Source organism: Caretta caretta, chromosome 8 (genome assembly GCF_965140235.1).
Source record: "Caretta caretta isolate rCarCar2 chromosome 8, rCarCar1.hap1, whole genome shotgun sequence".
Lineage (NCBI taxonomy): Eukaryota > Metazoa > Chordata > Testudines > Cheloniidae > Caretta > Caretta caretta.
The window spans coordinates 94,859,609-94,874,082 of NC_134213.1; the positions used below are offsets into that span (position 1 = coordinate 94,859,609).

The 14,474-nt window shown below is 42.4% G+C and overlaps 1 protein-coding gene across 21 annotated transcripts in view; it reads left to right on the top strand.

Annotated features, from left to right (window-relative positions):
* DAB1 (DAB adaptor protein 1) overlaps nt 1-14,474 on the top strand; it is a 697,001-nt gene that overhangs the window by 603,624 nt on the left and 78,903 nt on the right. For all 21 annotated transcript variants that reach the window (XM_075131817.1, XM_048860469.2, XM_048860464.2 and 18 more), the window contains one exon: nt 115-213. In XM_075131817.1, the coding sequence (XP_074987918.1) occupies nt 115-213 (99 nt within the window). The remainder of the gene's footprint in view (nt 1-114; nt 214-14,474) is intronic.

Below are 14,474 nucleotides of genomic sequence, written 5' to 3' on the forward strand. Positions count from 1 at the left end.
CATCAGGTGCTCAGCTCCTCTGAAGTGATGCCCCCGCTTTTTGATGTGTGGGCACCTACCAGAAAATAAAACAAAAAGTAGTGAAATCAACCCAACCATTCTTTGTCTCAACAGGGAATTGTTGCTGCGGCTCGTTCGAAAGGAGAACATAAACAGAAAATATTTTTAACTGTCTCCTTTGGAGGAATCAAAATCTTTGATGAAAAGACAGGAGTAAGTAAAATAATCACATGATGGAACAAACTTGAATCTTGTGATGGATGTATCCATAAAAGCTTTTCCTAGCTGGGCAGTAATATCAGACTAACATGGGAACACATAAAGCATCTGACAAACTTGATAAAGCTTTATTATATATCAAAGCAAGCCGTTAGTTGACTCAGGTGCAAGGGAATTACACTAGAGTTTGTTATAGAGCCTGATCCTGAGAACCTCAGTGAACTAATAACATGAGTTATGTTACTCATGTGCCTACATGTTCTCTGTTTGGGCCCATAAGGTACTGTGGATGGAGGAATCAAATAACTGCTCTACATTCAGATCATGTTGGTTTAGGCTGAAGAGGTGAGGGTGAATATGCTGGTCTTTTGGCAGCCTTGATGTAGTACATACTAAAGAGCTCCTGTGATAAGTTGTTTGCACTTCACATTTAACCTGCTTTAAAATTGTTAAAATATAATGGAAGAAAATACCATCAATTTGCTTGGGAGGAAAATGCAGCTTTTCCTGTTTGGGAGGAAAATGTGTTGTATTTCTAGCAGAAAGAACAGTTCATGTTCCTCCTTATTGTATGATACTGTTTGATGTTATCAATAATTATATTCCCTAGTTTCAGAAAGCAGAAGTAAAGGTTCTTACAGCAAAGAAATGTGAATATAAAGAACCTGCTTATAAACACAGTTGGCCACAAACAGAAAAGACTGACCATTGTCAGAGAATTATCTCTGTGTAGAAGATATCAAAGCAAATAGAATTGTGCTCACAAATAAGAATATGGTAGCTATGGAAATATTAGGTAAATAATAACATGATATGCTTTGGGTCCTACAGTAATCGCAAAGGTTTACGTTCTGTGCCCTGCACGTAGCTAGAGGAGCGGGATGAGGACTGGGCAAGGACGAGGAAGGAATTCTCCTTCCCCTATGAGGCCACCAAGGATACAGCTACACTGTAGCCGGGAGCATTCTTCTCAATTCGGGTACCCCAACATGTGCTAGCTGTCCACAAGCTAGCCCACTAAAAATAGCAATGTAGCAACTTAGGTTAACTGGCTGACTTACGTACCCGGGGGACTGGGTAGGCTTTTACTCAGGTGGCTAGTCCAAGCCACCTCCTGTGCTAGCCTTTGCTATGCTGGTATTCGTAACATGTTGGCTCAAGCAGAGCTAGTGTGTGTCTTTCTACCTGAGCTAGGAAACGCACTGCCATCTGCAACGTAGACATAGTTACTGTGTCTGTAGACTGGGTCCATGGAGGCTTCTCCAGCCCAGTAGCTGCAGTACCGGGCTGGCCCATCCACTTTTCACCATGGTGGACTCCCCTTCTTTCCCCCCAGACCCTATCCCCTGGCCAGGCCAGAGTGGAGCCCAGCCAAAGAACCGGGCAGTTGTGGGAGCCATGTGGACCCACCACCTGCCCGCGGTACAGGGGGGGCTGAAAGCAGTGCTCGGCTGTGTCCCCGCCCCCTGGGCTGCCCAGGGCAGATGGAGGTGGAGGGTGTGCGACTCCGCACCAGCTCACCACAGCTGCCCACTCAGCTTTGTCCCCGACCTGGCTCTGGCCGGGGGTCCCTCAGAGCCACAGCCCAGCCATGGTAAGAGCCATGGACTCTCTACCTGCCCATCGTGTGGGAGGCCCGGGGAGCAGAGCCAGGGGCTGCTCTCAGCCCCCACCCCTTCCTCAGGCTGGGGAGCAGGCTCTCTGGCCCCACTCCAGCTTCCGGCTTGACTGGGGGTAGGGCCTCCAGGGGAAGAGGCGGGGCAGGCCCTAAGGGGAGTGGTGTTGGGGTGAAGAGGAGACCGGGGAGTGGCTCCCCCACTTCTTTGCGGGGTGGGCCCTAAGGGGAGCGGTGTTGGGGTGAAGAGGAGACCGGGGAGCGGTTCCCCCACTTCTTTGAAGGCTCCGACACCCTTGAGCAGGATCCTTGTCACAAACCTGCACCCCATCCGCAGGTCCAGCTCTGACCCCCTCTGCACTGGATTCAGGATTCCTCCTCCACTCTGCCTATGCTCAGAAAAGGGTCATTGAAAGCAAAGAAGAAACAGGCTCCCTGGTTTCATTTCAGGTGCCTGGATCCAATGCAGCCTGCAGCAGCCCAGAACGGCAGTTGCAGGGAACATGGTGCCCAGCCCTGGCCAGAGCACGGCCAGTGTGGATGGAATCTTCAGATAATTTAACTGCCTAAAACAAGTCTCTATGGAGCATGAGCCAACTGCTGTTTTTCCAAAGCTCATCACTTGGCCAAGGGTGGGTGGATTTCCACAAAGATGGCCACAGACACATCCCTGGCACAAAGGCCCCCGCTTTCCAAATTTCAAATCCCTGCTCCGAAATGTAAGGGGTCACCCATAATTTTTTAGCATGTGCAAACCAGTGTGTTTTTCCCATGGCTTTGTTCTCAGAAACAGCTGGGCCATTTTGGCTGTGGTTTTCCCCAGATAATCAGACTGAGGCAGATCTCAGCTTGGGAAATTGTAACCCAAGCGGTTAACATTAGGCCAGGTTATAAGCAACTGAAAACAGGGTCTTATAATGGTAAGTGTTGGCCCACCTTAATAACAGGTCGTGGTTCCAACCCCACCTATAATAACTAGGGCTGTCAAACGATTAAAACAATTAATCGTGATTAATCGCGCAATTAATCACACTGTTAAACAATATAGAATACAATATAATTTAAATATTTTTGGATGCTTTCTACATTTTCAAATATATTGATTTCAGTTACAACACAGAATGCAAAATGTACAGTCCTCACTTTATATTTATTTTTATTACAAATATTTTCACTGTAAAAACCACAAGAAATAGTTTTTTCAGTTCACCTAATATAATTACTGTAGTGCAATCTCTTTATCATAAAAGTTGAACTCACAAATGTAGAATTATGTACAAAAAGCCTATATTCAAAAATAAAACAATGTAAAACTTTAGAGTCTACACATCCACTCAGTCCTATTTCTTGTTCAGCCAATCACTTAGACAGACAAGTTTGTTTACATTTGCAGGAGATAATGCTGCCTGCTTCTTGTTTACAGTGTCACCTGAAAATGAGTCAGGCGTTCGCATGGCACTGCTGTAGACAGCGTCGCAAGATATTTACATGCCAGATGCGCAAAAGATTCATATGTCCCTTCATGCTTCAACCACCATTTCAGAGGACATGCGTCCATGCTGATGATGGGTTCTGCTTGATAACAACCCAGAGCAGTGTGGACCAAAGCATGTTCATTTTCATCATCTGAGTCAGATGCCACCAGCAGAATGCTGATTTTCTTTTTTGGTGGTTCGGGTTCTGTAGTTTCCGCATCAGAATGTTGTTTTTTTTAAGACTTCTGAAAGCATGCTCCAGACCTCATCCCTCTGAGATTTTGAAAGGCACTTCAGATTCTTAAACCTTGGGTCAAATGCTGTAGCTATCTTTAGAATTCGCACATTGGTACCTTCTTTGTGTTTTGTCAAATCTGTTCTTAAAAATGAATAACGTGCTGAGTCATCATTCGAGATTACTAAAACATGAAATATATGGCAGAATGCAGGTAAAACAGAGCTGGAGACATACAGTTCTCCCCCAAAGAGTTCAGTCACAAATTTAATTAGCGCATTTTTTTTTAATGAGCATCGTCAGCATTGGAAGCATGTCCTCTGGATTGGTGGCCGAAGCATGAAGGGGCATATGAATGGTTAGCATATCTGGCACATAATACCTTGCAATGCCAGCTACAAAAGTTCCGTGCAAACTGCTTTTCTCACTTTCTGGTGACATTGTAAATCAGAAGTGGGTAGCATTATCTCCTGTAAATGTAAACAAACTTGGTTGTCTTAACGATTGGCTGAACAAGAAGTACGACTGAGTGGACTTGTAGGCTCTAAAGTTTTGAATTGTTTTGTTTTTGAGTGCAATTATGTACCAAAAAAACCTACATTTGTAAGTTGCACTTTCACAATAAAGAGATTGTACTACAGTATTTGTATGAGGTGAATTGAAAAATACTATTTCTTTTGTTTATCATTTTTACAGTGCAAATATTTGTAATAAAAATCATATTATAAAGTGAGCACTGTACACTTTGTATTCTGTGTTGTAACTGAAATCAATATATTTGAAAATGTAGAAAAACATCCAAAAATATTTAATAAATTTCAGTTGGTATTCTGTTGTTTAACAGTGTGATTAAAATGGCGATTAATTTTGTTGAATTAATCATGTGAGTTAACTGCGATTAATTGACAGCCCTAATACACCTCTACCCTGATTTAACGCTGTCCTCAGGAGCCAAAAAATCTTAGCGTGTTATAGGTGAAACCGCGTTATATCGAACTTGCTTTGATCCGCCAGAGCGCGCAGCCCCCCCTGAAGCTCTGCTTTACTGCGTTATATCCGAATTCGTGTTATATCGGGTCGCATTATATTGGGGTAGAGGTGTAATAACAAATCTCCCTATGTACTGGTTCAGTTTGGTGATTTGTCTCCATGATGCTTTTGGTAGCACAGGAGACAAGGATTTAAGAGTGACCTAGTGTTTTTCTCATGCGGCCTCATGAGTAGTGCGGAGGATAGAGAAAGGGTGGACGCAGTCATTTTGGCAGTTGTGATCGGAAAGCTGTATAGTAATCGAGGTTTAGTGATTGGAGAGCTAAATTCAGCTCTGAGTAGCTGGATTCTGCTGCCATAACGCAAGGTGCGAGGCCCCTGATAGTGAAAAATCTCCTCAGAGAGGAAACTGGGTTGAAACAAAACACTCATAACTCCTTTAATGCGGGATCCTGTGAGCCTAAGCCGCCACAGCTGGGGAAACCATGGTTGCTTGGTTGTAACTGATCTGCACTGCCATGTGGATGGGAAGGAAGAGCCAATGCAGAGAGTGATTACATGCAGATTGCACAGGCATCTGTTGCCTGAGGCAGATTCCCCTGCCATCCATGTGGAACACAGAGATCTGTGGAGCTTAGAGACAGAACCTCCTGTTCATTCCACAGGGGAGAAAACAGTATGGGCAAAGTTTCCTTTTCCCAAGCCCTCTCCTCCAGGTATTCCCTGGAAGAGGATGCTTTCATCCTCCCTAATTACATTCGCTACCTCGGGCCGCATTACTCATTTGTTTGGAAAGGTTATTTAGTTCTCCAAAATGTCAGTCTTTGGCTCTTGTCATTAGCTTGTGTTGCTCTTACATGAGCTGTGGTGGCAACAGATCAGATCTCAGACAAAAAGGAGAAAACGGTCAGGAAAAATGTATGCTTCTGTATGGTTAGTGTCTTATTGGTTCATATTGGATTTTAATTTATCAGAGTAAAATATCAATTTGAAGCTCAAAACTAGCACTTTTTTTTAAATTGGCAACTCCAGTGCCAACTCCATACAGATGATTTAGAGGAACTGCTCCATAATTCATTATAGATGAAAGGCTGTGTTTGGATTACTATTGGAAATCTTGCATATGATTGTCTGTGCATTATAACTGACTTCAGTACGGTCCAGACCTAATGTTCATTGAAGAATATTGATTTTAATAACACAGAATTCCAGCAATCTAGATTTTCTCCCTCCAAGTAATCTTATTCCAGGAGGGGGTTGAGGTAGGGTAGGATATCATTTGGGAAGAATTTCTCTTGCCAAGGAAAAATAAGAGAAGAATTTGTAAGGAGTTTGCGATGTAAATGTGGAATAATTTAGTACATTTATAGCATTACAGAAGAAGTTCTATAAATAACACTAATAACACCTCTCTGCTATGCCTCTCCTATTTATATCCCTTGGACCAACCTAAACAGCTTCTCTCCCATCTTGAAACTCATACTTTTCAAATATTTGTCAATGGTTAGCATGTGCCTCCCTGTAAGGCTGTGTCCTGTGCTGAGATACTCACAGCATCTAATCTCCTTTAAGAACCTGCAATCAAGCATGTCACTAGTCTACACTGCAATGTAAGCCCACGTTAGTGGGACTCAAGTCAGCTGACCCATGTTAGGGAACCCGGGGCTTGAGCGTCTACATTGTATTTTAAACCTATGTTAAGACTTTTCTAACCCATGCTCAAACCTAGTGCTCCGGCATCCACCTGGAGTGCACAGACCCGAGTCAAAGTAACCAGATCCTGGTTAGGGATCCGGGAGGCGAAAGGCGGAAGAGAAGGTGCCTTGAAAAAAATGCATACCCCGGATAAACACAGCAGGGCCACAGCAAAATACCTGGTAGGTGGCCCCGAACCTCCCCTGAATCCCATGAAAACAAACCCAGTTCCTCCTGTGGTGGCCTGAAGTAAAAGTAAAATAAAAAGCCCTTTAGCAAGCAATAGCAATTACTAATCTCGGAATATAATATTGTTGTTGTAACCTCCTAAACCAGGCAAACAACATCTATAACGAAAGCCAGGGAGGGCTGGAACAAAACAACTAATCATTTTAAAAGTTGTTGTATGTGCCTCAGTTTCCCCAATAGGTGCATTTACGTTGTTGCTTTTTCCCCCTTTTCCTCTGTTAACAAAACAAGGCAGTAATAGCAAAAGCCCAGAAACACCCCAAACAAAAGTGGTGGAACCGCTCTTGCTGCTTAAAGACTTCAAAATTTGTCAGGGCAAAACAGCATATATATGGTGGCATTTCTCTCTGAAAATCTTAGGGTTCCCTATGTTTTGGGCCTCCTTTGTTCATTTTACTACTGTTCAAAATTAACCATCGTTTAAAAAAAAAAAAAAGTCAATTATTCATTGGCAGGGAAGGGCAATTGTGGCTTAGCTTCCTAAAAATGTGGCCTCACATATTATCCAGGATTGGGTGGTCCATCACGACGTGTGGGAGGCGTCTCCCCCAATAACACAATTAAGCGGTATGTGCTAACCACGGCCACTAACCATCAGCACGTATGGATTGCAAAGGACAACACCTGGCAATTGTGGCCTATGGAGCCCCCACAAATAATGTGTAAAAAAAAAAAAAAGGGAGATGCCAGGCCACTTTTATGAGATGGGTCAACACATCTGCTGGGAAGGGGAGGCTTTGGAATACGCCCCCACGAAGGCCCTTGTGTTTACCAATACCTCTGTGTGTGTTTGGAAAACCACCGACCCTAAGGTGCCCCTTAATTTGCTGTTACAGTCCCAGGTGCAAAATTTTTCGGTGGATTGGCCTGCAGTTACACAAAGTATGCTTACTATCTCTAACTGTGTTGTGTTTAATTTTTCATGAATTGCACCCAATGTTTTCCTGCCCTTGACGCGCACCCAGGAACAACTAACCATATTCCAAACGAATGCCTCCTCCTTTACAGTGTTGCAATACACGTTTAATCTAAAAAAAGCTGCCTTTGTCACACTCGTTCGGCCGGGGCATTTATGTCAACAGGGGATGTGTTATGCTATGTTACTACTGCAGCCAAAAGCTACTACTGGCTAGCGTATGCAATTGTTGCCACTCTAAGAATCTTGTTTGTGCTATTTTGCTGTTTATGTAGGTGGCCAACCGTAACCCTAGCCACCGTGTCAGAGGGAGGGTGGAAACCTAAGTGGTACCCCCTTACAACAAAATGTTGATTCGGGGTCAAGGGGGGGAATGTCACAACCTCAGGGGTTCCCCTGGGGAAGGCAGATCAGCACTGCATGTTGCTAACACTGTTGCAAGCATCGCAAAGCATTTTGGGGAGGGTCAAAGGTGTGAGTGAAGAGTGAAAGATTCTTTTGCAGGCTGCAAGAGACCAAAGGAGGAAGGAGAAAGAGAGCAAAGGACAGGTTAACTCAACACTGCAGCTAGCAAGCTCAGTCCAAAGCTGGCCCCAGTCCAGACGCTGGCCCCAGTCCAAGGTCACAGCGCTAGATGAGAAGTTTATCTCTCACCCAGCCACAGCTAGCCAAGAAAAAAACAGGGCTGCAGAGATGAAAGACACAGGTGAAACAATGAAGGCCGTTGTGTTTTGGGAAAGCAAAAAAACCCACAAAAAGCTGGTTTGGACTGGCACAAAGAGCACCAGAAACAGAGGACGCGGAATGAAACGCCCAAAGAAACCCATAATTTAAAACCCTTCTGAGAGCTGGAGTAATTCGGAGATCACAGCAAATCCTGGACGACCCATGCACGGGAGAAGAACTCCCGTCCACCCCTCCCCCTCTCTTCTTACGTTACACACAGGCTTGGCCAGCCTCGGGTAGTGTGGGTGTGAGTATGAAAGTGGGTTAGGGCTTCGGGCACTTCCTCTGAGTGACGTGGGGAACCCCCCTTCCACCCCCTCCCCCCCCCGCAGCACTCTCCCCCGTTATTTTATTATTTTATCAATAAAGCTTTAAAACGCAGTTATGTGGTGTGTTCCATCATCTCCCTAAAGATCCTGCGGCCTCAGCTTGATCACCTGACGCCCCAGGCAGATTGGTAACATAAATCTGTCACAGAGGTACCTCTGTTTACATCACATGGGGATTTGGCTCTCTATTTATATGCAGCAGTCTACATTGCACCTTGATTTTTATAAGACTACTTAAAAAATCATTCCCTGTGATCATTTGAGGAACAGTAATCTTTATTTATTGAAGGATGACCCAACACTCTCACAGATCTTGGGAGACAGGCCAGTCCTTGCCTACAGACAGCCCCCCAACCTGAAGCGAATACTTACCAGCAACCACATACCACACAACAGAACCACTAACCCAGGAACCTATCCTTGCAACAAAGCCCGTTGCCAACTGTGCCCACATATCTATTCAGGGGACACCATCACAGGGCCTAATAACATACGCCACACTATCAGAGGCTCGTTCACCTGCACATCTACCAATGTGATATATGCCATCATGTGCCAGCAATGCCCCTCTGCCATGTACATAGGTCAAACTGGACAGTCTCTACGTAAAAGAATAAATGGACACAAATCAGATGTCAAGAATTATAACATTCATAAACCAGTCGGAGAACACTTCAATCTCTCTGGTCACGCGATTACAGACATGAAAGTTGCGATATTACAACAGAAAAACTTCAAATCCAGACTCCAGTGAGAGACTGCTGAATTGGAATTCATTTGCAAACTGGATACAGTTAACTTAGGCTTGAATAGAGACTGGGAGTGGCTAAGTCATTATACAAGGTATTGTTTCATATTCTCTGTGTGTATATAAAGTCTGCTGCAGTTTCCACAGTATGCATCCGATGAAGTGAGCTGTAGCTCACGAAAGCTCATGCTCAAATAAATTGGTTAGTCTCTAAGGTGCCACAAGTACTCCTTTTCTTTTTGCAAATACAGACTAACACGGCTGTTACTCTGAAACCTATTTCCCCTTGTTTTTTCCTACACCCCCCCCACCCCCCTTCCTCAGACATTCTTGTTAAACCCTGGATTTGAGCTGGAAATGGCCCACCTTGATTATCATACACATTGTAAGGAGAGTCGTCACTTTAGATAAGCTATTACCAACAGGAGAGTGGGTTTGTGTGTGCGTTGGGGGGCGGGAGGGGGGGGGGGGAGAAAACCTGGATTTGTGCTGGAAATGGCCCAACTTGATTATCATACACATTGTAAGGAGAGTGATCACTTTAGATAAGCTATTACCAGCAGGAGAGTGGGGTGGGGGGAGAGAAAACCTTTTGTAGTGATAATCACCCATTTTTTCATGGTTTGTATGTATAAAAACGTCTTCTGTACATTCCACAGTATGCATCCGATGAAGAGAGCTGTAGCTCACGAAAGCTTATGCTCAAATAAATTGGTTAGTCTCTAAGGTGCCACAAATACTCCTTTTCTTTTTATTTATACAGTTTGTTTTATTTGGCATGTCATGGTTTATCCAGCTGGTTTAACTGGCATGTCCTTGCCTTCTCCTATTTGTATATCACCAACCACCCAAAGGAGGAGTACAATATCCTTTAAAATAATGTAGGAATATGCAGTCAAAATTACTACCAAACCACGGACCTGTTGTTCAGTCCTACTCTAAGTTCTATGGCTGTATGTGATCTGTTCAGACATCATAATTGTCCACTATACCCCACTCATCAACACAGGATTAAACTAAAGACTTTCAAAACTCTGCCACTTAAGCTAAAGGAAAGTCTCCATTCATTGGCTTCACAAGTATGGCTTTTATCTTCTTACAAGGATAATCACTAAAAGGCATTTATTGCAAGTGCAAATACATACCTTACATTCTTGCCCCTTTAAAATTCCTCCTGTTCTGCAGGGTGAAATCTACTGAATCATGAGTTTCTTTAAAACAACCCCACACATAAAAAAGGACACCCACCCTTTTAGCAGGATAGAAGAAATTTGAAAGGACCAGCACCATTTCTTCTATGTCTATGATTGTCTAAATTCTATGATTAACAATCTTACTGTAATAACTTAGTCATGCATCATTGGATGTGCATTACTAAAATGGGATCCATAAACTGAACATCATCTTGTCTCATTGTTTATTCGTATATCAGTAATCTTGGTTTATTGCATGTTATTAATCAACAATTGTATTTAGTATATAATAAATTAATGCTTTAGTGGACTTCGGAAACATTTTTCTCCTAGATACATACAGTGAAAGATATTTTTGTCACAGTTCAGGGCAACTGCACCTTAGTCCACCAATGGCACCGTCTCCCATGCTTCCAGCTCTCTAGCCTTTGTCTCCCTAGGGCAGAGACCCATGTCTTTCTCCCTTCTCACTGGGGTTTTTCCAGGCTGTAAAGTTGCAAGCCTGCACTGAGTTATTCCAAGCAAGCCAGACAGCCTAACAGACTGCATCTGCGCTTTGCTTTCTCCTCAGAGGCTATAAACAGCGTAATTGCGCAGAGTTATAAATTGCCACACAGCTCTTATTAAGCAAGCACATTTATTTTTTAGGTGAAAGCTTTAAAGAGAAAGCATAAACAATAAAAGAACCTATACACATGCTAAGAACCTTACCAGAGATTAGACCCTACTCCAACAAGGGCTCTCTGGTAGGCAATCAGTCCTTCAGGCCCCCACAGGGGTTTTCCTGTGGTTATAAGTTCATGACAGCTTTTGCTCAGATAAGCACAACATGAAAAGTTCAGTCTCTCCTTTATACAGTGTGGGCCTTAGATCTTTAGAATCAGGGAATAGGTAATCAGCAGGCAATGATTCTCTCCTCTGGGTGAGCTTCAAAAGACTTGAGTCCGAAGGTTGCAATTTGCATTCACCTCCTCTCAGGTATCAATGGACTCCAGAGATACTTAAAACTAATTCAGTAAGGATTTTATTGCAGGATATTGCAGGAAATTGCTCTTTGTCAACAACTTTTATGTTGCTTTTTTCTTGCATGAGCAGTGTTTCATTGATATCAAGGGAAAATCCTTACAATTTGTGGCGGGGGAAGAGGAGGGGGAAGCATACTGAGATCAAAATCCCCTGTTTGGTTTTGAGGAGATAATTTTATCCTTAAACTCTCTGAGATACAGATATGCAAATCACTGCAAATTGCTTAAATAATCTGCAATATATAATCCTGGTTCTATCAGATGCTGTCATGCAAAAACATTTCTTTATTTGGATTTTGCCATCCTCCAAAAGGTGTGATAGGCTAAATATCTATATCTAATTTATTGTGAGAAATCCCCCAAATGGGGCACAGGTTGACCCAACATAGGAAGGTTCATCCCATTTCACCGTTTTTCTTATTCTGTCATCTAAAACATACATATCAAAGCAAATTCTGTGAGTATTATTTTTTCCATGCACTTGCTGGAATAATTAGTCCTCCTGAGCCTCCTCAAATGTGCATCTCTGAGATCCAGATGCAAAATCTGGCACTTGGGGACAGGCTGTGGATTTGTAACATTTCCTGGAATACTTGGGGACTATAAACTCATGAATGGGTTTCAATGATACATGAATACAGTCTTTTCATTTCTGTCAGAGTATTTTTCGTGTTTCGTCAAGGAAATCTGTCACCATTTTGTTCAGGCTAGCTGTCTGAAAGTTAGGAGGGGAAAGTAACTGCTCTGCATAAACTGTGAACTATCTGTTCTCACTCCCCCAATTTATTCCTTATCAAAGCTTCTGTCTCCTCTAGGAAAGATAATCATAAAGGCTTATTATCTCCAGTACCCAACTCTGGCATCTATTTCTCATATTGAATCGTATCTTCCTACACGAGTTGTCTACTGAAAGGTATTAGTCAGTGTAAGTGCAACAGAATCAGGCCCTTCAGTAGTTTTTCTGTCCTATAACATTTAGCACAAGATAATTCCGTTCATTTTTTCGTGCTGGCCACACCACAGAGTATAAAGTGTAATATACTGATAAATAAAAGTGAACGATCATTCCTACTGTTCTGTAACCTTTGGGTACATATGCTTGTCAATCTGGGGACACTCTAACCTGGTTTACCTTTGACTGGTCAGTTCTGATTAGTTCATATTCTAATCCTGATACGGCCAATTCTAATGTTCTGTCCATCTGTAGAGGTTTTTATACTGTGCCCATCACCATGGCATCTGAGCTCTGTTGGCCACAGGTTGCCTACCAACTCTTCAAAGTTTATGTGCTGTGACTGCTGCAAAATATTGTACAGTAGAATCTGAGATACATTTTATGTTGATGACCCCGCTATTTACTTGGCTTTTCATGTAGATTTGAATGATGGCATAATTATGCTGGTAAACTGCCAAAGAATAGCTGAAAGTGGCTGAAACAAAATTCCAGCAAGATGAAAGTTCTTGTTCTTGGCACAAGACACCTCTTATCAAATGTCCCCCAGGTGCCTCTTACCTTTCCTGGAAATCTGGTGGTTGTAGCATCTTCGGCCAGAAATGTAGGTATTATTATGGAATTTCATTTATCCTTTGAGATTTACATGCCAAAGGTGATGTCTGTCCGTCAGCTGAAGGAAAGCTAAATGGAATAAATTCGTTTTTCATGTAGTTCTGAAAGTGGTGATGTCTGTGTTCATTCTTATAGCCTGTGAGAGACAGCTCCAGCGCTAGTAAAGGGTCTGTCTCCAACACGGATGAGCGTCCCCTACGAGTTGTGGGTTTCGTTGTTCCTTTCTTTCAACCTCTTGATAAAATAGTTAGGCACAAACATTTCCTGTTATAAATGGACTAAAAGTATCTAATTAGTATGTGTAGAATAGGTGCCTTAAAAACTTTGCATTTGCTGTCATATGGTATTTACAGTTTTTGATGTACTCCCTATACTTAAAATAGGAAACAATAACACATTTAACAAATAGTATTTAAACTTTTTTTATTGGTCAGTGGCAAGGTTTTAAGGAAACCCTCTGTACTAGTTATATCCCGTATTGATCATTGTAACTCATTTCAGGTTAGCCTTTTAAAATCTAGACGATGCATTAAAGAGTTTAGATGATCTAAGATACTTCAGAAGGGCTTATGATCGGCACAAAGCCAGGGTGATGTGTTTCACCAGTTCTCGGTGCTAAATATGGATTTCATAATGAGAATGTTGTGTAATTCAGTCACATAGTGAAGAAAGAGAGATGGCCTCAAAATGAAAAATTCAGATTCAGTTTTCAAAAACCCTCCAGTATTTGGGTGTATTTGGATCCAGAGTTTTGGCTGAACCCATAAAGTTCCTTGTTTTTCAAAATTCACATGCAGATTTAGGTTTGGTTTTCAGCTGCACCAACACTTGTGGGCATGTTCTCATCTGGACTTGTGGGTTGACCCTTTCTGTAATGAATGTAGAATATTTCTACTCCAGCTTTACCTGCAAAAAGCTCATGCTCAAATAAATTGGTTAGTCTCTAAGGTGCCACAAGTACTCCTTTTCTTTTTGCAATTTCTGTAATATATAATGCTTAATTTTTTTCTTAAAATCCATTGTTTATTTTATGAAGAAAGTCTTTTTCTCAAGAGGTTCCATATGTTTTCAATGGGCTTATTTGTCAGTTACCTTTAAGGGTGGGATTTTCAGAAAAGTCACTAAGGCAGTTAAACATCCAACTCCCAGTGTATTTCAATGGAGTGTTGATTTCTAGACCCCTTTCAGAATTTCAGACCAAATTGCTTATGAGTAACGCTCCTTGCCTTACTAATGTGAACAGTCCCATTGATTTCATGGATTCAGTGAGACCTTATGGCTTCAATGGGCCATCAATGACACCTAACTTTTGTCATTCAAGTGTCACCCTGCACCTTCCACATGTAATCTTTAATTAATAACTGTGGTAATAATAAAAGAGGGTGTCATAACAGTGGTTATTCCAATTCCCTCTAATTCCTCAGTAGACTTGTATCCAATAAATTCCAGCTATAAATGTGGTGCAGCTGATTTGCTAAATATATTGTTGTCA